We start from the raw sequence: 23783 nt of genomic DNA, 5'->3' as shown, positions 1-23783 counted from the left end.
GACCCCAAACAACTTAGCCCTTACAGCAAACCTTTCCTCGGCCTGCCAGCAGAATATTTTTTTTTAATCTTGACTGGAAACTTGTGAAAGAATTGAGCAGAGAGAGTTTCCTTCCTCCTTCTGCCCAGAGATGTTCGGGCGGTTCTGATCTGACGGAATCCCGGCCGGACGATCCAGGGCAGAGCTCGCTCCTAGAGCAGGGAACGTCCGCGCACCCTGATCGTGCTGAACGTCTGGACTTTGAGATTGTGAAAGCACTGATTGCTTTAGTTTTGATTTGATGTGATTTATGGTTCTTATCTCTCCTCTGTCACGGAGGTGTCAAAGGGCGAGGCTCTTGAGCTGGGGTAACTCACTTTGCATCTGGGCTGCTCCTGACACCGGCCGGGCTGAGGACGGCAGGACGGGCGCTCCGTACCCGGGCTGGGAGCGCTCGGGTCTGGAGCTTGGAGCAGAGGGAGACCGCGGGAGGGAGTCTTCACACAGGTCATCCTGGTAACCCTGGGTCGGCGGTGCGGGCGAAGAGAAGGAACCGGCCAGAGGATTCGGTGTCGGGGGAATAGGTGTGCCATCTACTTTACACACTCCTTCCTCACACCTGTTGTGTGCATACACTCTGCCAGCTCACATCTGCTGTATGTTTACACACTGCCTCACACGTATCACGTTCTTACACATTCCTTCTCACACCTGCTCAGCATTTAGATCGTCTCACACCTGCTGTGTGCTTTCATACTTATACCTGCTGTGGGCCTGCACACTACCTCACACTTACTCTGCGCTTGAACACACCTGCTCACATGTACCACATGCTTGTGCTTCTGCATTTAGACACTGCCTCACACCTGTTGTGTGCTTACACGCCTCTTCATGCTTGCTGTGTTTTTGCACACTTCTCACCCCGATGTGCGTAATTACTCTCTCCTCTTTACACTTGTGTGCTTCACGCTCCCCCTCTTGTGGTGCAGGTTTACACACTTCACGCACCTCCTCTGTGTTTACATCTTGTCTCACGTCTGTTGTGCGTTTGCACGCCCCTCCTCCTCACTCCTGTTGTGTTCTGCTTTTCTCCAGGACCCCGGCAGGAGGCGGTGACAAGGATGCGGTACCCCAGCCTGATCGAGAGACTCTGTGTGTTCCAATGGGTCTTGACCTTCCTGGCGATGGGTGAGATGATGCCGGTTTCCGCTGATCCCTGCACCTGCGGCCCCTCATACTTGGTTACAAAGTTCTGCCCAGTCGGTGCTCAGTAATTCTCCCAACAACCCCCATCCCCATCCTCGGGTATCAAATAATGTCCCAGGGTGCGGGGGGGGGGGGGGGGTTGTTCACAGCCTGAAAGTTCCAGCGATAACCTCCTGCCTCATGGGAGCTGTGAGAAGATGATACGGTTCGGATGGTGGGGATCTTTGATGATGGACGTTGTCTTCTTGAGGCAGAGCCTCCTGTAGATACGACCGATGGTGGGGAAGGGTTTGGCTGAGTTCAACACCCTGTGTGCTGGTTTCTCTCTGGGATGGTAACAAGATTTTCTGTCTGCTTCTAGGTATCTTTTTCACCCTTCTGACTGCGTACTTGCTCTTCACACCTCTCTGGCCAGTGTCTGCCCTGTACCTTGCCTGGTTAGCCGTGGATAGAAACACCCCTGAAAGAGGTAAGATTGAAGGTTCCCTGCTGATCCCATATCCACCCCCTGAGGGTGAGTTCTAGTGGGCTGCACAACTGCAGTGACCATCACAGCCAGCTTTGATGCCCACTCACACTGGAGAGTTGGGACACCAGAGCTGCCGAAAAGAAGAGGCCAGGAGGCCCAGATCACTACAGCACAAAAATAGGCCATTTGGCTGGCCCATCTAGCACTTTGTTTGCTTATTAATGTCTTTCCTATAGGTAGGTGACAGGAACTGCACTCAATACTCCAAATTTGGCCTCCACAATGTCTTATGCAACTTCACCATAGCATTCCAACTCCCGTACTCAATACTCTATGTGCCAAAAGCTTTAGAACATAGAACAGTATGGCACAGGACAGGCCATTCAGCCCATAATGTTGTACTAAACCAGCTATAAAGCAAATCAAAAACAGCCAAACAGTAATCCCTCCTACTTACACAATGTCCATATTCCTCCATCTTCCTCACATCCATGTGCCTATCCAAATATCTCTTAAAAGCCTCTAATGTCCAAGTTGCATGCCATCTTGAACAATGTCTCCCATCTACTCCATAATGTACTGGTTAGGCACAGGAGTACATTCAGCCAGAGACTCATTCCACCGAGATGTAACACTGAGCGTCATAGGAAGTCATTCCTGTCTGTGGCCATCAAACTTTAAAACTCCTCCCTCGGAGTGTCAGACACCCTGAGCCAATAGGCTGGTCCTGGACTTTTTTCCACTTGGCATAATTAACATTATTATTTAATTATTTATGGTTCTATATTGCTATATTCTTTTACACTATTCTTGGTTGTTGCGACTGTAATGAAACCCAATTTCCCTCGGGATCAATAAAGTATGTCTGTCTGTCTGTATTTGCCCCTACCAGCATACCAGGAAGCGCATTCCAGGCAAACACCACTCTCTGAGTAATACACTTACCCCTCACATCCTCTTTGAGCCTACCCCCTCTCACTTTCAATGCATGTCCTCTGGTATTAGCCGTTTCAACAATGGGAAACAGATACTCCCTGTCTACTCTACCTATGCCTCTCATAATCTTGTAAAGCTCTATCAGATCTCCACTCAGCCTTTCCAGAGAAAACCAACCAAGTTTATCCAGCCTCTCATGATAGCAACATGCCCTCTAAACCAGGCAGCATCCTGGTAAACCTCTTCTGCACCCTCTCCAAAGCCTCAACGTCCTTCCTACAGTGGGGCCACTAGAACTGTATGCTATACTCCATGTGGCCTAACCAGAATTTTTATAAAGTTGTAACATAAACCTTTATGACCCTATCTACTTGCCACACTACTTTCAAGGAACTCTGGACGTATTCTCAGATCTCTCTGTTCTGCCACACTCCTCAGTGCCCTACCACCATGTAAGACCTACCCTGGCTGGTCCTCCCAAAGTGAAACACCTCACCCTTGTCTGCATTAAATTCCTTTTGCAATTTTTCAGCCCATTTTCCAGATCCCACTACAAACTTTGATAGCCTTCCTTGCTGTCCATAGCATTCCCAGTCTTGGTGTCAGGTGCAAAATTGTTGATCCAGTTAACCACATTATCATCCAGGTCATTAATATATGAGATCAAAGTCAAGTGCATGATCTTATTTACAGATACACCTTTGCACAGATGCAATGAAAAACTGACTCGTAGCAGCAACAAAGTTCAAAGGAAATTTCAAAATAAATTTATTATCTAAGTTTGTATACATCGCCACATACAACCCTGAGATTTATTTTCTTGTGTGCATACTCAGTAAATCTATAGAATAATAACCACTGCAGAATCAATGGAAGACCGCCCAACTAGGGTGTTCAACCAGAGTGCTGAAGATAGCAAACTGTGGAAATATAAAAAGAAATAATTATAATAAATAAAAAAGCAATAAATATCGAGAACATGGGATCAAGAGACCTTGAAAGTGAGTCCATAGGTTGTGGGAAAAGTTTAATGATGGAGCAAGTGAAGTTGAGTGAAGTTATCCCCTTTGATTCAAAAGCCTGATGATTGAGGGGTAATAATTGTTCTTGAACGTAGTGGTAGGAGTTCTGAGGCTCCTGTACTTTCTTCCTGATGGCAGCAGCAAGAAGAGAGCATGTCTAGGGTGGGGGGGGGGGGGGGAGTCCCTGATGATGGTACTACTTCCCTGTGGCAGCATTTCATGTAGATGTTCCCAATTTTCCTGTGATGGACTGGACCGTATCCACTACTACTTGTAGGATTTTTCCATATTATATCCATATAACATCATATAAGCAGCATTCACAAGAACAATATAGCTTGAACAGACAGATTTTGCAGGAAAGAATGCAAATAGAACAAGCAAAAACAATGTGCTCTGTAGTACGAAGTGATCAAAGTGGACATAGTGTTGCTATACTGAGATAGTAATTAGGGTCAAGAACTGAATGGTCAACGGGAAGTAGTTGTGGTGCCGAACTTCAGGCTTCTGTACTTCCGGCCTGATGGTAGCTGCGAGGAACACACAAAATGCTGGAGGAACTCAGCAGGTCAGGCAGCGTCTCATTGGCTGTACCACCATCTGGTATGGGCGGACAGGGGCACTGCACAGAATTGAAATGCAGGAAGTCATGAGCTCAGTCATGGGCACTAGCCTCCCCAGCATCCAGGATATCTTCAAGGAATGATGCCTTAAAAAGGCGGCGTCCATCATTAAAGACCGCCCTTCACTCCACAAATCCTTGTAAGTCATCTCTGAACCATGTCTTCCCTATAACAGGGAAAACTATATACATTAGCCAAGCGCAACCTCACCAACAACTTACGCAACTGCACCATGATGTCACAACTCCTGTACTCTGTGCCCTGACTGTTTACTTGGTAAAGATTAGCTTGTTTGGATTATGATTAAGAAACCTAAAGAGAGATTACTGAAGATTTGACTTATTGATTGGGATAATTAAAGCAAAACTTGGATCAGGTTTTGCCCCTTTTACCATGAGGGTTTATTCTGTCATTATGTTATTATAAAATACTACATTATTCCACAATTCACACTATTTACAGTTTCAAATGATAACACAATTATCTCTGTTGTGTGTTTCAATATCGTTTGAGTAATCTTTTCTATATGTATTGATTGATTAAGCATTGTTTTTTATTTAAATAATTCGTATGTAAAACACAACTGAGTACATCATCACGCTAGGGCATGATACGTGCGTGCCTCGCTTAAAGTAAACACAAAGTTAGACCCAGATTCCCAGACTCCTGTGTCTTCTTTTGAATAATTTTGATGTTTTGAAGTTACAAAACATAACGGTCTTCTCCCAGAATGCACTCGGGCTATTGGTGACACCCTGGAGATCCCCCGTTGCACCTGTGGACACTGTGCTCCTTCTCCCTGGACACTCAGGGACAGAAGTAACCCCAGGAAAGGGGAGGGCAATTGGCTTGGACGGGTCCGTTCACCTGGACCTGTGAATGTCCACCTTGGCTGGGCGGATCAAGTCCACACCTTCCGCATTGATATTACAGTTCCTATCAGAATTTGTTTGTTCATTGTGTACCATGGTGACCATTATTATTCTTGGCAAATCTTTCTACAGAAGTGCTTTGCCATTGGCATCTTCTGGGCAGTGTCTTTACAAGGCGGGTGACCCCAGCCATTATCAATACTCTTCAGAGATTGCCTGGTGTCAGTGGTCACATAACCAGTGTGATATTCACTAGCTGCTCACACGACCATCCACCACCTGCTCCCATAGGTTCACGTGACCCTGATCAGGACGCTAAGCAGATGCACCTTGCACAAGGGTGACCTGCAGGCTAACAGAGATAAGGAGCGCCTTACACCTCCTTTGGTAGAGATGTATCTCTGCCCTGTCATGCTGGGGCTAAATCAGGGTTTGCTAGGTGGCTTGAAGGGTTGTAAAGGCCTGTTCCACACCGTTTCTCTAAAAACAAATAAAAACTGTACACAGTACTCTAAGTGCAGCTTCATCAGCGATTTCTACAACTGCAACATAATGTCCCAGCTCCTGTACTCAGTACCCTGACTGATCAGACGTTAAACAGGAGTGCTGCGTACATAGGGTACTTAGTATTAATAAGGATTTCTGCGCCCCCCCCCCCCCCCCATCCACCCAGCATCCTCTTTGACTTCCTACCATCAGGCAGGAGACTCTGATGCATAAAAACAAGAATGGTCAGGATGGGAAACAGTTTCTTCCCTCAGGCCATTAGGCTTCTCAACTCCCTGTTGCATTGTGTTCAAAGTGTCAGTGATTAATCTGTTCTGTAGTTTACAATATTTAATTTATGCACTTTATTTTGTTTATGTGTAATTCATTTGTAGATTTCATCCTTATTTTCATAAGTTATTGTGTGTTACACGTGTGTGTGCTACAGTGCTTTACACCCTGGTTTGGAGAAACGTCTCATTTGACGGTATACACGTATAGAGTTAAATGACAATAGACTTAACTTGACTTGGCTTGAAAGCTGGGGTGCTAACATAAGACGAATATCCCCACAGAGTGGAGCCTGGTGGTTATTTTGTTTGACATTTTATAACTTTAATTGGTTTGTTTCATTTCCAGGAGGTAGACGATCAAAGTGGGTCAGAAACTGGAGAGTATGGAAAGGAATGAGGGATTATTTTCCTGTGACGGTGAGATCCTTTCAGAATTCTCAAATTTACCTCAGGGAGTCAGACAGCAAGGAAGTAGGCCTTTTGGCCATCCATCCACTGTCCGGTTACACTGATCCCAATTTATTCTCCCAACATTCCCATCAACTCCCACTCCCAGATTCCACCCTTTTGTCCCTCACCAATTATTATCGATGCACCAGCCAGGATCAAGCCAATTTTGCTAACTTTCCCATGATGTTCACTCCTCTCTGTGCTGCTGAGTCTGTGAGATTGTCCCGGCTGCTACATACTTAGTGTCTGTGAGCTTTGTGGCAATTTGCCCCATTAATATGATGAACTGAGTCCAAGGTTTTGGGCCAAGTTGTTTGCTCGGGGGATTCAGATCTAAGGACCCAATTTGCCCGATTAGTCCTTTCTCCTTCCCTACACATTAGGTGTTGCTTTTCCTTTTCTTAATTAAGCTCTTTAGGGTTTCTTGCTTTGGGGCTGCCTGTAAGTAGACAAATCTTAAGGTTGTATAGTTTACACATACTTTGATAATAAATGTATTTTGAATCTTTGGTTCTTTGAAAATAACCTTTTTGAATGCATGATGGCTCAGTACGATAACTACTCTGCACAAGATCGCAAGAAATTGCAGAGAGATCTGGACTCAGCTCAGAACTTCACAGCAACCAGCTACAGACTTTGTCTCTATTTCTCATGTACAACTTCCACGTAGTATTCCAACTCCTGTACTCAGTACTTTGATTTATGAAGGTCAATATGCCAAAAGCTCTCTTTATGGCCCTATAAACCTGTGACATCACTTTTATGGAATTATGGATCTGTATTCCCAAGTTCCTCATCCTGCTGCACTCCTCTGTGCCCTAATGTTTACCAGGTACTGAGACTGTAACATTGAAACAGTAAGCTGCTGGTTTCCCCTCCCACTGTTGCAGGAGTGATACCTCTCTCTTCCTCATTAGCGTGAGAAAGAGCCTGTGGCATGTCAAAGTGCTGGGTTTTGGGCTGTAGTTTTTGATGGACTGTGGATCATGGGATTCTTGGGGGCTTTGCTATTGCCTGCACAGTGGGTGGGGGCTGATGCATCCTGCTGGAACAAGTGGGGGGAGGGTTGATGCTTTGCTGCTGCTTCATAGGCGTTCATTCTTTGGGGTTTTCTTCTGTTTGTGGATGCCTGCGTAGAGTAAGAATTTCAGGTTGTATAGTGTACAAGGGGTGATTGATAAGTTCATGGCCTAAGGTAGAGGGAGTCAATTTTAGAAAACCTAGCACATTTAATTTTCAACATAGTCCCCTCTTACATTTACACACTTAGTCCAACGGTCATGGAGCAGTGATCTTGGACCTCCAGAAAGTGTCCACAGCAGGGGTGATTGATAAATGCGTGTCCTAAGGTAGAAGCAGATGAGTTATTAACTTCAAACTTCCTGCATAATCACTCAAAGAGTTGAACTGCATGTTCATGTAATGAGAGCTGTATAACTCATCTCCTTCTCCCTTAGGCCACAAACTTATCAATCACCCATCTGTGGACACTTTCTGGAGGTCCAAGATCTGTATGCTCCACGACTGCTGGACTAAGTGTGTAAATGTAGGAGGGGACAATTCAGCCACGAACATATCAATCACCCCTCGTATGTATTCTCTGACATTAAATGGAACCAGTAAACCATTGATAAGTCCTAATGTCTAACATGGTTTGTTTTTCCAAAGTACAATACCTTACATTTCTCCGCATTAAATTCTACCTGCCATTTGTTCAGCTCACTTTTCCAGCTAGTTCAGATTGTGCTGCAAGCTCTGATAGCCTTCCTCACTGTCTACTATGTCCTGGTCTTGGTGTCATCTGCAAGTTTGCTGATCCAAGTTGTCTTATCCTCCAACCACATCCCTACCCCCTTCCCACCAGCTTGTGAAGACATCCAAGCTCAGCCCCAAAAAGAACTACATCCTCGGCCACCACCCCCATGGAATAATGTGCTTCGGCGCCTTCTGCAACTTCGCCACGGAGGCCACCCAGTTCTCCAGGGTGTTCCCAGGCATCACCCCGCACCTGGCCACGCTGAATGGCCTCTTCCGTCTGCCTGTCCTCAGAGACTACCTCATGAGTTCAGGTAGGGTTAGTGGTGGCCAATAATTGACATGGATTAGGTTCCTTTGAAGTCGAAGTTAAGTTTATTGTGTTCTGCACAAGTACGGTATATGTATGCGCGTGTATGGAAAACTTCGAGTAGAATCACAAGCACATAGCACTCACAAGAAAAGATTAAATTAAATGTAAACTGTGCACAGTATTTACAAGAAGGAACATAATTAGAACAAAAATTGCAAAGTGAACAAAGTGGTCATAGTATTGCTAAACTATAGTGATCTGTTTGTTCACTGTTTCGTCATATGATGTGGGTGATTACAGTCTTACATAATTGCCCACGATGTCCATAATGGTCTTTAGAAGTGGTTTGTCATTTCCTTCTTCTGGGCAGTGTCTTTACAACAGGGGTGACCTCAGCCAGTCTCCTCAGATATTGTCTACCTAGCATCAGTAGTCACATTACCAACGCTTGTGATGTGCACTAGCTGCTCATATGACCATCCACCACCTGCTCCCATGGCTTCACGTGACCCTGATAGGGGATGGTGGGGCTAAGCAGGTGCTACATCTCGCCCAATGGTGACCTGCTGGGGAAGAAGTGCCCTACACCTCCTTTGGTAGAGACTTATCTCCACCCTACCACTCATTAGTGCTTCAGGTTGTGCAAAGCACACAAAATTCTGGAGGAACTCAGCAAGTCAGGCAGCATCTATGGAGGAAAATAAGCTGTCAACATCCTGGGCCAAGAACTTTTATCAGGACTGGAAGGGAAGGTCTCAGCCCAAAACATTAACTGTTTATTCTCCTCCATAGATGCTGCCTGCATTGCTGAGTTCCTCCGGCATTTTGTGTGTATTGCTCACCATTTATAGCATCTTCAGAAACTCTTGTGCCTGTGAATATTGCTGTGCCAGTTGGTTCAGGAACCAAATGATCGAAGGGAAGTAATTACTCATGAACCTGGTGGTGTGAGACTCCGGGCTTCTGTACCTCCTGCCTAATGGTAGCATGGCCTGGATGTTGGGGATCTTTGATGATGGATGTTGCCTTCTTGAGACGGTACATCTTATAGACACTATGGTGGGGTGGGATGTGTCCTTGATGTATTGGGCTGAGTCCCTACCTTCTGCAGCTTCTTACATTCAGGATGTTTTCAACAGTTCACCTGTTTGCTGAATAACCTTAGCCTCCAAGGAAAGGAAAGATGCTGGTATGTGTTCTTTATGATCATATCTGTGTGTTGGGCCCAGGACAAGTCATTCAACATGTTAACACCCAGGAATTCAAAGCTGCTGACTCTTCCCAAAATGATGTATATATTTGGTTTTATATATATATATATATATATATATATATATATATATATATATATAAAAGAGAGAGATAGAGCTAGGGTGCCTAGGACTTTTGCACAATATTGTTTACATTTTAAGTATTGCACTGTGCAGCTGCCACCATAGAAAAACACATTTTATGACATATATGAGTGATCATAAACCTGATTTGATCTGGGTCTCTATTGTGGACTGAGAGTGGGAAGGGGGTAGGGAGAGGAGAACCAGGTTTGGGGAAATGGGAAGGGAGAGGGAAGGGAGCGGGAAGCACCAGACAGAATCCGAATCAGAATTGGGTTTAGTATCTCTGGCATGTGGTGTGAACTTCGTTGTTATTCAGCAGCAGTACAATGCAATACATAATAATAACAATTGGCTCTTCAGTTTTACTGATGTTGTTGTGGCTCCACTAAACCAGGTGACCTATCTCGTCCTGGTAAGCCGACTTTGAATCTGTGATTCTTTCAAAGGCAATCGTTTAGACTAGTAAATTGTTTTATTATTGTCACACGTACCAAGGTCCATACGGATCATTTCATCGCAATAGTTCATTGAGGTGGTACAAGGGAAATTCAGTAGCAGAATGCAGAATAAAGTGTTACAGAGAAAGTGCAAGGGCCAATAACCAGGTAGGCTGTGAGGGTGAGAGTGCATCTTACAGTACTAGGAGGTCCTTCAGTATTCTTGTATATATCAAGAGCATGTAAGCTGTCCCAGAGCCTGGCTGTATGTTCTTTCAAGCCTTTGTACACATATTAGGTTAAACTATTTTGCTATTTTGGGTGATTTTGATTGGGGTGGTCGGCAGATGATGAATGACACAGAGCTATATTGACCTGAATTGAGTTGACCAGAATATGCCTGGACTTATTTGATTTTATGTTTTATATTCTGTGCTTTTCACTCACTTTTTTCTTTTTCGCTGCTTGCGTGATCTGTTTTTTTTGGCGTGTTGGAGGAGCCAGTTGATATTTTTCTTCGAACAGGTTCCATGGTTTTCTTTGTTTCATATTTGTCTGTAGGAGTGGTAGACTTTGAGCAATCTCGGAGTAGTAGACTGCATACATACTTTGATAACAAATGTGTTTTGAATTTTTGAACTGTACACCCATTCTTTAATGCAAATATCTAATGTGGCAGCAACTCAATGCTTAAAAGCATGCAGAACTGGTCAAGAGGTTCAGTTGTTGTTCAGACCAAACATCTGAATGGGAAAGAAATGTGATCTAAGTGACTTTGAGCGTGGAATGATTGTTGGTACCAGACAGGGCAATTGGGGTATCTCAGGAAGTGCTGATCTCCTGGGATTTTCACGCACAAGAGTCCCTCAAATTTATGATGTAAATAAAATCATCCAGTGAGCAGCAGTTCCATGGGCAAAATCGCTTTGTAAGTGACAGGAGTCAGAGGAGAATGGCCAGACTGGTTCAATCTGACAGAAACGTGACAATAACTCAAATAGCCACAGGTTGCAACAGTGGTGTGCAGAAGAGCATCTCTGAACGCACATCATGTTGAACCTTGAAGTAGATGGGCTACAGTAGCAGGAGATCACAAATCTGCACTCAGTAGAGCAGGTACCTAATAAAGTGGTCACTGATTGCATCTTTTGTTGATTGGGAATGGGGGAGAATAGAAAAAGACAGGGCTGGAAGGGGGCCTTGAAGATGTTGTCTAGTTTCCCAAGGAAGCCGGAAATGTAGACAGAATCTATCGGTGATGTTTGTTTCTGTAATGTGCTGAGTTGTGTTGACATCTCGGCAGTTTTTAGTGAGCAGTTGCCGTACCAAACTGTGATGCATGCAGATAGGATGCTTCCTACAGTGTGTCAATAAACATTCGAGAGGGCCGACAGCAGCATGCCAAATTTTCTTAACTTCCTGAGGGCGTAGAGACACTACTGAGTGTTTTGGCCATGGTGTCTACGTGATTGGACCAGGATATCAGTGAATTTTTAAGTGCCCTTGATCCTATGCTGAGTCACACACTGTGTAGATAGACCATAGTGTCCATTGCTGACGTAATGATCAAGATAGTGAGGTCAGTTCAAATGCCAGATGTGAGGATCAGTGGCAAACTCAAGCGCAGGAGTCACAGAGACTTCGCCAATTCAAACCAGACTAAAGATTTAGTACATAAATTAACTAGAAAAACTAACAGCAGCTCAGTCAAGCTAAACAGAATCCTGAACAGACATCACTGACGATACACAGAAGAACAAGGAATCACAATGACCCAATAAAGAGGGATAATACTCATGTAGGAATTTCGGACACAGACAATAATGTGTTAATTAAATTATCCCAAATTGAAAACAAGTGATTAATACAAAGAGTTTAAAATCCCCACGGTAACAAATGAGACACCTGCAACACAAAGTCCAAAGACAAACAATTAAGACATAACAGATAAACACAGACCCACGAGGTGATATTGAGAAAATACAAACCACTTACTAACTGAAAAAAATTAAAAATGATCCCTATCTGTGATGCCAGATGGTTAAAGGGGAAGTAGCTGTCTCTGAGTCTGGTGGTGTGGGACTTAAGGCTTCAGGAGCTCCTGCGCGATGAGGCCATTGCTCAGATGATGGACACACAGTGTGGCGTTGGATCATCTCCCCTTTCTTCCCTCAGAAGAATGAGAGGGGACCTTATAGAAACATATAAAATCAGGGAAGAGATAGATAAGATTGAGAAGGAAAGTGGTTTCCACTGGTAAATGAGACTACAATTAGGGAATATAGCCTCAAGGTTCAGGGGAGTAGATTTAGGATGGGCATGAGGAGGAGCTGCTTTTCACAAACCTGTGGAATTTTCTGCTCAGGAAAATATATTTGTTGTAAGCAGTTCAATTAAATATGGAACAATATGACAGAAACAGCATAGTATAGGCCTATACTAGTGGGGTGGAGATACGTCTCTATTAAAGGAGGTGTAAGGTGCTCCTTCCCTCCACTAGCCCGCAGGTCACCCTTGGGCAAGATGTAGCACTTGCTTAGCCTCCCCTCTGCAATCAGGGTCATATGAAGCCATGGGAGCAGGTGGTGGATGGTTGTACGAGCAGCTGGTGCAGATCACAAGTCCTGGTTATCGGACCAGTGACGTCAGGCAGATAATCTCTGAAGGGTATTGATAATGGCTGGGGTCACCCGTCTTGTAAAGACACTGCCCGGAAGAAGGCAATGGCAAACCACTTCCATAGAAAAAGATATGCCTATATCAATGATAGTCAGGAGACGATGATCACCCATGTCTTGATGATGATGATGATGATGATATGCCCTTTGGCCCACAATGTTGTGCCGAACTTTTAATCTTCTCTAAGAACAATCTAACCCTTTCCTCGTACATAGCCCTTCATTTATCTATCATCCATGTGCCTATGTACCTATTGAACTATTGTATCTGCTAACCCATCAGGAGCTCTGACACTGGCCTGGTTCACTGCCGAGCACGGGGACATTGGGGGCTCTTCTCTAGTTGGCCAGTCTATATCCTTCCTGTACAAACCTAACTAATTCTGCCCCATCTGAACTTTTGGAACTAAGGAAGCACCAATCAATATTAGACAAGTTGAAGTCCACCATGACAACAACCCTGCTATTTTGCCCCTTTCCAAACTCTGCCTCCTGATATGTTTCTCAGTCTCTTTATTGCTATTTTGGGGTCTATAGAGTTATAGAAAACTACAGCATAGAAACAGGCCCTTTGTCCCATCTAGCCTGCACCAAACCACTGACCTGCACATGGACCATACCCCTATCCATGTACCTATCCGATAGACTCTTATATGTTGAAATTGAAATTGTATCCACCGTTAGTGTTGGCACCTCATTACACCTTCTCACCACCCTCTCAGTGAGGAAGTGTCCCCTCATGTTTCCCTTAAATATTTCACTTGTCATCCTTAACCCATGAGCTCTGGTTGTAGTCCCACCCAACATCAGTGGAAAAAGCCTGCTTGCATTAACCTTGTCTATACACCTCATAATTTTGTATACCTCTTTCAAATCTTCCCCTCAATCTTCTACATTCTGGGGAATAAAGTTCTAACCCATTCAATCTTCCTTTATAACTCAGGTCCTCCAGACCCGGCAGCAGCCTTATAAATTTTCTGTGTACTCCTTCAACCTTGTTTACATCTTTCCTGTAGGTCAGGAACTAAAAATGCAAATACTCCAAATTAGACCTCAGTAATGTCATATAATGTCTCAATGCTTGTACTCAGTACATTGATCTATCAGGGTCAGTGTGCCAAAAGCTTCATTTCTGAACCCATCTACCTGTGACGCCGCTTTCAATGAATTTATGGACCTGTATTCTCAGATCCCTTTGTTCATTTACACTCCTCAGTTGTCTACCGTTCACAGAGTGAATGCTCCTTCCTGTTTCTGACTTCCACCCTCACTGACTCAGGAAGCAATTCCCTCCTTGATGTCCTCGTTTTCTGCAGCCGTGATGCTATCTCTGATTAACAACGCCACCCTTTTTACTTCCTTCCCTGGCCCTTTTGAAACAACAAAGTATTTTAGGCACAATTTGCTAAATATTTGCACAATAGGGCAATCAAAGGCAGGCTGGTAGAGTCCATCCATGATCTTATTAAATGTCAGAGCAGACTTGATGGAGCGGATGGCCTCTTATGTTGTAACGTTCTCTCCCCTCCAACCCCCATTCCCCCAGGAGCATGCCCGGTGAGCAGGTCAAGCCTCAGACACCTCCTGGAAGAAAGGGGGGTGGGCCAAGCGGTGGTGATCGTGGTGGGGGGCGCAGCAGAGTCGATGGCCGGCCGGCCGGGCGAGCACGGGGTCTTGCTGAAGAACAGGCAGGGTTTCATCCGCATGGCTCTGGAGCACGGGTAGGTCGTGGAGTTTCCTGTCCGCACGGAGAACAACCACATTTGGTTAGGCAATGCACCGATCCACGGGCCAGTGGCAGGACCTGAATCTTCTCTTCAGCCGAGGCATTGTGTTCACCCTGTCCCCTCTTCCACACACACTGTATCCCCTTCCCAAAGAGAGATCTACGCTCCCTCTGTGTGACTCCCAGCTTGCTCCCTTCTGCAGCTCACACGATGCCCAGGGTAACTCCACTGCCACTCCTCTTACTGGCTCTTCCCCTCACATGATTGGCATGGATTTCCCCAGTCAAACAGAGGTAACTGTCTTGTACACTGGGTGCAGGTACAAATCTATTTATTTATTCATTGGGATAGTGATGAATAGGCCCTTCCAGCATTTCAAGCCAGCAATCCCCCGATTTAATCCTAGCCTAATTTTACGCTGACCGGCTAACCAGCCAGCCAGTGCAGTCACGGGGAGAATGTACAAACTCCTAACAGACAACAGCAGGAATCGAGCTGTTGTCACTGGTACTGTAGAGCATTGTGCTAACCACTACTCTGCAGTGTCGACCCTGAGAAACTAACTTGCAGCAGCATCATCGGCTAGTAGCTACATACAGACCAAACAAAGAACACGATTTAAAGGATGGTGAATCAGAGGATCTTGTTGCTTTCAGTTCCCTGCAGCCATCGGGAAGGAGATTCAGGAGCCTTGTGTCCCACCCCACCAAGTCAGGGACAGTTATTACCCTACAACCATCTGGCTCCTGAACCTACAAAGATAACTTCACTCACCTCAACACCAAAGTGATTCCACAACCTATTGACTCTCCATGTTCTCAATATTATTTATTATTGTTGTATTTTATTTTTTTCTCAGCTCAAGCTGGCAAAACCTAAGGTACAGGCATAGCCAAGCACACTCATTCCTCAATCGCTGAGAACTTTCAAACTATTCTAGTGGTATTTAGTATTGCGGTTTCTGGAGATTTACATAAATATTGCTGTGTAGCCCTAGTGTTTAATGCTATTTTGTAGTGCCATTGGGATGATAGCCGCTGTAGATATTATTATTGGGACATGTATACAGCATTAATGTTCCATAGTCTTTCAATTTCCTCTTTTTTATTCAGCATATTTCTGGTGTTTTTCACTTGCTGATTTCTGTAAGTTTTGTGTGTTTGGAATGGCGATATCTATTAAGTAAGTTGTTCTTGCTTGTTTATCTTGTATTATTATATCCGGACAGTTATTGTGGATTGTCATATCTGTAATAACGTATGGATTGTAATATAATTTGTAGGACTCTGACACTAAAGCTGGACCAGGCTTGTATTTACAGTAAGGTGTGATTTCTTGTATGAATTGTATTTTAAGGTAAGATGTTGGCGAAAGATGTATGCCACTTGATGGTGCCTGTGTGAGTCATCAGATTGAGTTAAACTGCTATGGGATCCTGTAATGTTTTGAATTGTTTCTGGTTTCTCTTGGCATTTTCTGCAGTAATCATCTTGAATTTGTTGGTCTTTTTTTATTGTTATTATTATTATGATTTTTCTCAGTTCAAGCTGGTAAAACCTGAGGTACAGGTATAGCCAAGCACACTCATTTCTCAAATGCTGAGAACTTTTGGACCATTTTAGTGGTGTTTAGTATTGTGGTTTTCTGAAGATTTACATAGATATTGCTGAGCAGTCCTAATTGTTGAATGCTTTGTTATTATTTTGTCTTGTTTTGCATATGAGTTGTTTATCTGTCTCCGTGTGTAGCTTGTCATTGATTCCATTGTATTTCTTTGTATCTACAGTGAATGCCCGGACGAAAATGAATCTCAGAGTAGTATATAGTGACATATACATACCTTGATAATGAATTTGAACTTGGAACATGGAGCCATGTAGGCCAAGTCTCTGGGTGTATTGATGTTGATGATTGATAAGTTTTTGATTAGTAAGGGGGTTGAAAGTTAGGGAGAAGGCAGAAGAATGTTTTTTTTTCAGCCATGATTGAATGGCAGAGCAGACTCAATGAGCCAAATGGTCTAATTCTGCTCCTATATCTTACGATCTTATACAAAACACAAGGGATAGGAAAGGACATGCCCATGGTAGTGTAAGAGAAAGACGTATTCAAACACAAGACTTAGAGCGAAAAAAGACTCACAATCCACAGTCGTGCACGAAGCGGTTGGTGGTGTTACTTTGCTGAGATAGTAATCAGGGTTTTGTAGATCAGTTCAGGAACTTGATGGTTGTAGGAAAGTAACTGCCCCCGAACCTGCTGGTGTGAGACTTCAGCCTTCTGTACCTTCTACCTAATGGTGAGAAGTGAGCATGGTGGGGATCTTTGATTGCAGATACTGCCTTCTTGTAGATATTATCGATGGTGGGGAGGGCTGTGCCCACTACTCTCCACAGCCTCTTGCCTTCTCTCCACTCCCCAGAAACACGTATAAACCCATGAAGGACATAACTAGGGTAAATGCACACAGTCATTTTCCCAGAGTTGGGAAATCAAGATTTAGAAGGTGCAGATTTAAGTGAAAAGATGTTGGAATACTGTATTCAGTTTTGATCATTATGCTATAATATCTCAAGCTGGAAGGGTGCAGAGGAGATTTATGAGAATGTTATTGAGTCTCAAGGGACTGAGTTATGGTAGATTGGGACTTTTTTCATTGGCATACTGGCAGATGAGGGGAGACTTTAAGGGGGTGTATAAAATTGTCAGGGCTCAGAAAGAGTGAGTGCCCACAGTCTTTTCCCCAGAGCTGGGAAATCAAGAACTAGAAGGAAAATGTTTTAAGAAGTGAGTGAGGCCTCAGTTGGTCAGGGTCGACCATGGATGTTGTGTCCCAGCTGTCTAGATATGCAAGCCTGGGCAGTACAAAATGGAGAACAAGCTGTTGCCCATGTAGCAAGCTCCCCCTCTCCAAGCATCTGACAAACCCAAAGGAACAGCAGAGACCGATGCAGTTTGGCACCAGCAGCCTCACAAAAAATGCCATTCCACATTGAACTCAATATTAGACTGCCTTAGGGACTCCAACTCCGGATTTTTCCCCTCAGGGCTTACTTCCAAAGCCTTCTCCATGAGTGGGTATAGCCGCAAGGCAGCAGGGTTTTGAGATCAGTTTTCCTTCTAGATGAGCTACCAACAATGGCCGACAAGCACCATCGGCCCAGAGCGACTGGTTTTAAGATGCCAGTAACCCACCTTTGCCCCTTCTTCTGTCAATACAAGCAGTTCTGTGAGGCTTATTAGCTGAGCCACATGTGAAGACCAGGAGCTGGACTTGGTTGTCAGAAGCTATTTGAGATGCATGCTATTGGGGATATTTAGTAGGTTGTGGGAGCTTATTTCCCCACTACAGTGAAATGACTCTTTTAAAAGCAAGTGTTCTTGGTAGAATTGACAGTGTCTTGGGAAGACAGAATTGAGGCATTTGAGTGTTAGAAAGCCAAATACCAGGAGCTGGTAGTGCAGTGCCAGAGTCAGGGGTGGGGTTGGGGTGTAGAGGTTTTGCTGGCCACTCGCTCTGCAGAACCTACTCTCTCCTTGCTTTACAAAGGGGGCTACAAAGAAAATAGCCGTCAGGCCCGTCACGGAGAGCGCAGAGTGAACTTCCAGATGGCTGTGGATTGAGAGGTCGAGAGTGTCTGATGTTGAAAGGCCCAGAACACCCGATGACCCCAGGTTACATCACCGAGGATGTGTCCCAGTGCATCTTAGGGAATGTCTCAGCAGCATTAACAACCTAGGGATGTGCTGAGTGCAATCTGCAAGTGTTGCCACACATTCTGGCACCAATATAGCATGCCCACCATTGTTAGCAAAACACAGAGCACAACAAAACTCAATATACAGGGTCAAAAGTAAATCAACAGGAAAACAAGCCCCTTTCCTCCCTCCCACCCACACACACGGAAGTTCTCCAACACCAGGACAGGCCTCAAAGTCTCCAGCAGGGCCACAGAGTATGTTTTTATAGGACCATATGGCATAGGAGCAGAATTATTCCATTTGGCACTTTGAGTCTGCTCCACCAAGGCTGATCTATTATCCATCTTAAGCCCATTCTCCTGCCTTCTCCCATAACCTTTGACACCCTGACTAATCAAAAACCTCTCGACCTCTGCTGTACGTATACCCAATGACTTGGCCTAGTTAATTCCAGATTCACTGCCCTCTAGTTAAAGAACTTCCTGCTCATCTCTGTTTTGAAGGGGCATCCTTGTATTCTGAGGCTGTGCCCTTCAGTCCTGGTTTCTTCCACTATCAGAACCATCCTCTCCGTGTCCACTGCATCTAGGCCTTTCAATATTCAATAGGTTTAGTCCCATCATTGTCCTAAACTCTAGCAAGTGCAGGCCAAGAGCAATCAAACACTCCTGTACTGTGTGGCCTATGATACAATCAGTTCTGGTGACAACATCGTTCCTCCCCTCTCTTCCTTCCACTCAGGGCTGACCTAGTTCCTGTCTACAGTTTCGGAGAGAACGACGTCTACGACCAGGTGGTTCTAGAGCCAGACAGCTGGGGGAATCAACTGCAGCGGCAGTTCCAGAAGCTGGCGGGCTTCGCTCCCTGCCTGTTCAGAGGCTGTGGTCTCGTGTTCAGCCGCTCCTGGGGGCTGCTGCCCTTCGCCAGGCCTGTCACTACTGTAGGTGGGTATCACGGTGGCCATCCCTGCCACTGGCTGGCTGCAGCTCACGTTAACAGAGGGACTGCACAACATTTCACCTAGCGGGAGAGGACAACCACAGGAAGTCAATGTTCTGTTTACTGACCTCAATATTGGGATCGGTTCATTAAAGTCACATGTACTGAGATGGGTGAAACTTTATTAAAGATCATATCACATCAGACTGCAGGCAAAGCCCTCCCCACCACTGAGCACATCTACAAGGAGCACTGGAACAAGAAAGTAGCATCCATCACTGTGGGCCCTCAACATCCACACCATGCTCCTTTCTGACTACTACCATCAGGAAGGAGGTACAGGAGCCTCAGGTCCCACACGACCCCTTCAGAAACAGTTACTACTCTTCAGCCATCAGGCTCCTGAACCAGAGTTGAAACTTCACTCACCTCAACACTTAACTGATTCCACATCCTACAGATTGACTTTCAGAGTCTCCATAGCTCATGTTCTCAATATTATCTATTTATCATGATTTGCACTATTTGTCTTTTTTTGCACATCGGTTGTGTCTCAGTCTTTGTTTACATGTAGTTTTTCATAAATTCTATTGTATTTATTTATTTTCCTTGTAAATGTCTGCAAAAAAATGAATCTCAAGGTGGTAGTAGAGGTAGGCAGCCTTCGATCCCAGGGGGTCCTGGGTTTGCGCCTCTGGTGGACTCCAGGGTGCAAGCCTGGCAGGAAGATTTGAAGAACCGGCTGTTGCCCATTCAGTGGGCTCCCCCTCTCCACGTCACTGATGTAGTCCAAGGGAAGGGCAAGCGCCAATACAGCTTGGCACCATTGTCGTTGCAGAGGTTGCCAGAGTGAAGTTGTAAACATCAAACTGTCTTAGAGACCCTGGCTCCAGATTTCTTCCTTGGGGTTTACTCCCGAAGCCTTTCCCATGGCAACTGGTTTTGAGGTGCCAGTGGTCCGCCTCTCCCCCTTCTTTTGTCAGTAGAAACAGTTCCACCAGGTCTAGTGGCTAAGCCACACGTGAAGGCCAAGAGTTGGACTTGGTTGTCAGAGGCTGTTAGAGACACACACCATTGGGAGCACTTTATAGGGTAATGGGAGCTTATCCCCACTACCACCCTGCCTATGACAACCTTAGCAACCCTCAAGGTAGTATGTAGTGGCATATTCTGTATGTGCTTTGATAAAGTTCAAAGTAAATTTTATTACCAAAATAAATGTAACCACGTACAACCCTGAGATTTGTTTCCTGCAGGCATACTCAACAAATCTATAAAATAGTAACTATAAACAGGATCAATGAAAGATCAACCAGAGTGCAGAAGACAACAAACTGTGCAAATGCAAATATAGATAAATAGCAATAAATAATGAGAACATGAGATAAAGAGCCCTTAAAGTGAGATCATTGGTTGTGGGATCTTCTCAATAGATGGGGCAAGGGATGTAGTTGACCACTTTGGTTCAAGAGCCTAATGGTTGATGGGTAATAACTGTTCTTGAACCTGGTGGTGTGAGTCCTGAGGCTCCTGTACCTCCTACCTGATGGCAGCAGTGAGAATAGAGCATGGCTTGTGTGGTGCGGATCTCTGATGATGGATGCTGCTTTCCTATTTCATGTAGATGTGCTCACTGGTTTACTTTGAAGATACAAAAAGTTAGCTTTTCTCTGAAGGCGCTCCAGCACCTCTACTTTCTCCGGAAGCTAAATTGTTTCAGCACATTCCTGTTGACCCTTACCAACATTTTATTAAATTGCAGCATTGGAAGCATCCTATCTGAATGCATCATGGCTCGTTATGGATACGGCTGTGCTCGAGACTGCAAGAGAATGCAGAGAGTTGTGTACACAGATCAACACATTCCAGAAACCCTGCTCACCTCAGACTCTGTCTAAACTTCTTGCTGCCTTGTCAAGCAGCCAGCAAAATCCAAGAACTCGCCCACCCGCACAGTCTTTCTTCTCTCTCCCATCAGGCAGAAAATAGTAAAGCCTGAAAGCGCATATCACCGGGTCAAGGGTGCTTCTATCCCGCTGTACTCACACTATTGAATGGACTGTTTATATGGTAGGATAGGTTCCTGACCTCTCAATTTACCTCATCATTGTCAGTCAGGGCAGGTTGTCCATTACACAACTGGCATTTAGGACAGCAGTGAAGCTCCTCCATCTCTGGCGGTGGTCAGGGCTTCCTTCATCACATCAGTAGCTTCCCCTCGGTTTTCACTATGGTCAGTCATGCTAGTCCCGGTTGGAAACTCTGGAATACTTTGGGACTCAGATGTAGGAGTACCATTCTAGGTTGTTAGCCCTGAGTTGAAACCCTGAACCTGGAGGAACAGTGGACCACTCTTAGTCTGACCTCTACCCTTTGACCTGTTTGGCATGGGTGACCCTACCAAGAGCCAAAGCGTAAAGCCCTGACTCCAGCCAGCGTAGCTCTCTGGGTCATTGAGGTAGGCAAGCAAGCCTCTGAACCCAACAATGAGGTTGTCCTCTTGGAGAATTCCATCATAGCCTTGCACTTTATTGTCTGTCCACTACTTTCTCTGTAGCTGTAGCACTTTATTCTGCTTTCTGTCATTGACTTTCCCCTGTACTAACTCAGTGTAATGAAATGATCTGAATGGAGGTCGTGCAAATCAAAGTTTCCCACTCCACTTCAGTACCTGTGACAATAATAAAAACCAGTGTCCAATAGAGTAGACAGTGAGAATCATCATCATATATGCCATGTCATATGACGTAGGTGATCATGGTCTTCCCATACTGCCTGTCAGACCGATCCCATTTGCCCCACACCCCACCAGTATTCTCTTCCTCATCATCATCACCATGTACCATGCCACATGATGGCGATCATGGTCTTTCCATGAACGTGACTGTTCTTGACAAATTTTTCTATACAAGTGGTTTGCCATTCCCTTCTACTGGGCAGTAACTTTCTCAAATGGATGACCCTAGCCATTATCAATACTCTTCAGAGATTGTCTGCCTGGCGTCAGTGGTCGCATAACCAGGACTTGTGATGAGCACCGGCTGACCATCCACCACCTGCCTGCCTGATCCCATGGCGGCCCATGACCCTGATCAGGAGGTGCTACACGTTGCTAGCGGAGGGAAGACCATAAGACAAAGGAGCAGAATTAGGCCAGTTTACCTATTGAGTCTGCTCCACTATTCCATCATGACTAATCCCAGATCCCACTCAACCCTATAAACTGGTCTTCTCGCCATATCCTGTGATGCCCTGACCGATCAGGAAATGATCAACTTCCACCTTAAATACACACATGGACCACAGTCAGTGACAGAGCATTCCATAGATAAACTACTCTCTGGCTAAAAAATTCTTCCTTACCTCTTTGCTAAAGGGTAGCCCCTCAATTTTGAGGCTGTAACCTCTAGTTTTGGATACCCCCATCATAGGAAACATTCTCCCCACATCCACTTTATATAGTCCTTTCAACATGTGGTGGGTTTCAATGAGATCTCCCCCACATTCTTCTAAATTCCAGGTAATACAGGCCCAAAGCTGCCAAATGCTCCTCTTAGAATCTTCTTTGTGAACTTCCTCTGGACTCTCTCCAATGACAATACATCCTTTCTGAGATGAGGGGCCCAAAACTGTTGACAATACTGCAAGTGTGGTCTTATAAAGCTTCAGAATTATCTCCTTGTTTTTATATTCTATTCCCTTTGAAATGAATGCTAACATTGCATTTGCCTTCTTTACCACAGACTCAACATATGCATTAACCTTCTGGGAATCTTGCACAAGGACTCCCAAGTCCCTCTGCACCTCTAATGTTTGAACCTTCTCCCCATTTAGATAATAGTCTGCACTATTGTTCCTTTTACCAAAATGCATTATCATACGTTTTCTAGCACTATATTTGATCTGTCACTTTTTTCCTATTCTTCCAATTTGTCTAAGTCCTTCTGCAATCTACCTACCCCTCCACCTATCTTAATATTATTTCCAAACTTTGCCACAAAGCCATCAATTCCATTACCCTAAATCATTGACAAACAATGTGTAAAATAGCAGTCCCAATACTGGCCCCTGAGAAACACCACTAGTCACTGGCAGCCAACAAGGCCCCCTTTATTCCCACTTTCTGCCTCCTGCCTGTCAGCCATTCTGCTATCCATGCCAGTATCTTTCCTGTAATGCCGTGGGATCTTACCTTGTTAAGCACCCCCGTGTGGCACCTTATCAAATGCCTTCTGAAAATCTAAGTAAATTACTTCCACTACCCCTCCTTTATCCACTCTGCTTGTTACTTCCTCGAAGGACTCATAATAGATTTGTCATACAAGATTTCCCTTTATGGAAACCATGCTGACTTTGACTTACTTTATTATTAGTCTCTAAGTACCCCCGAAACCTCATCCTTTATAAGGAAAGGAAGGAGCACCTTACACCTCCTTTGGTAAAGAAGTACCTCCACCCTGCCACCCTACGTCAATGTACTGATGTGGTGAAATGATCTCTCTGACAGCATCCAAAACAAACACTCTACCTCGGTACATGTGACAATAACAAAGACCAAT

General features: G+C 44.8%; 1 protein-coding gene across 1 annotated transcript in view; it reads left to right on the top strand.

Annotated features, from left to right (window-relative positions):
• Positions 1–275: 275 nt before the first annotated feature.
• LOC140729297 (diacylglycerol O-acyltransferase 2-like) overlaps positions 276–23783 on the top strand; it is a 26035-nt gene continuing 2527 nt past the window's right edge. The window contains exons 1-7 of the mRNA XM_073048903.1: positions 276–563; positions 1075–1167; positions 1547–1654; positions 6233–6303; positions 8201–8405; positions 14403–14577; positions 19027–19229. Of these exons, the coding sequence (XP_072905004.1) occupies positions 1101–1167; positions 1547–1654; positions 6233–6303; positions 8201–8405; positions 14403–14577; positions 19027–19229 (829 nt within the window). The 5' untranslated portion in view covers positions 276–563; positions 1075–1100. The remainder of the gene's footprint in view (positions 564–1074; positions 1168–1546; positions 1655–6232; positions 6304–8200; positions 8406–14402; positions 14578–19026; positions 19230–23783) is intronic.

Source organism: Hemitrygon akajei, chromosome 6 (genome assembly GCF_048418815.1).
Source record: "Hemitrygon akajei chromosome 6, sHemAka1.3, whole genome shotgun sequence".
In the NCBI taxonomy this organism is placed as follows: domain Eukaryota; kingdom Metazoa; phylum Chordata; class Chondrichthyes; order Myliobatiformes; family Dasyatidae; genus Hemitrygon; species Hemitrygon akajei.
This window is presented reverse-complemented; position numbering and strand designations above follow the sequence as displayed.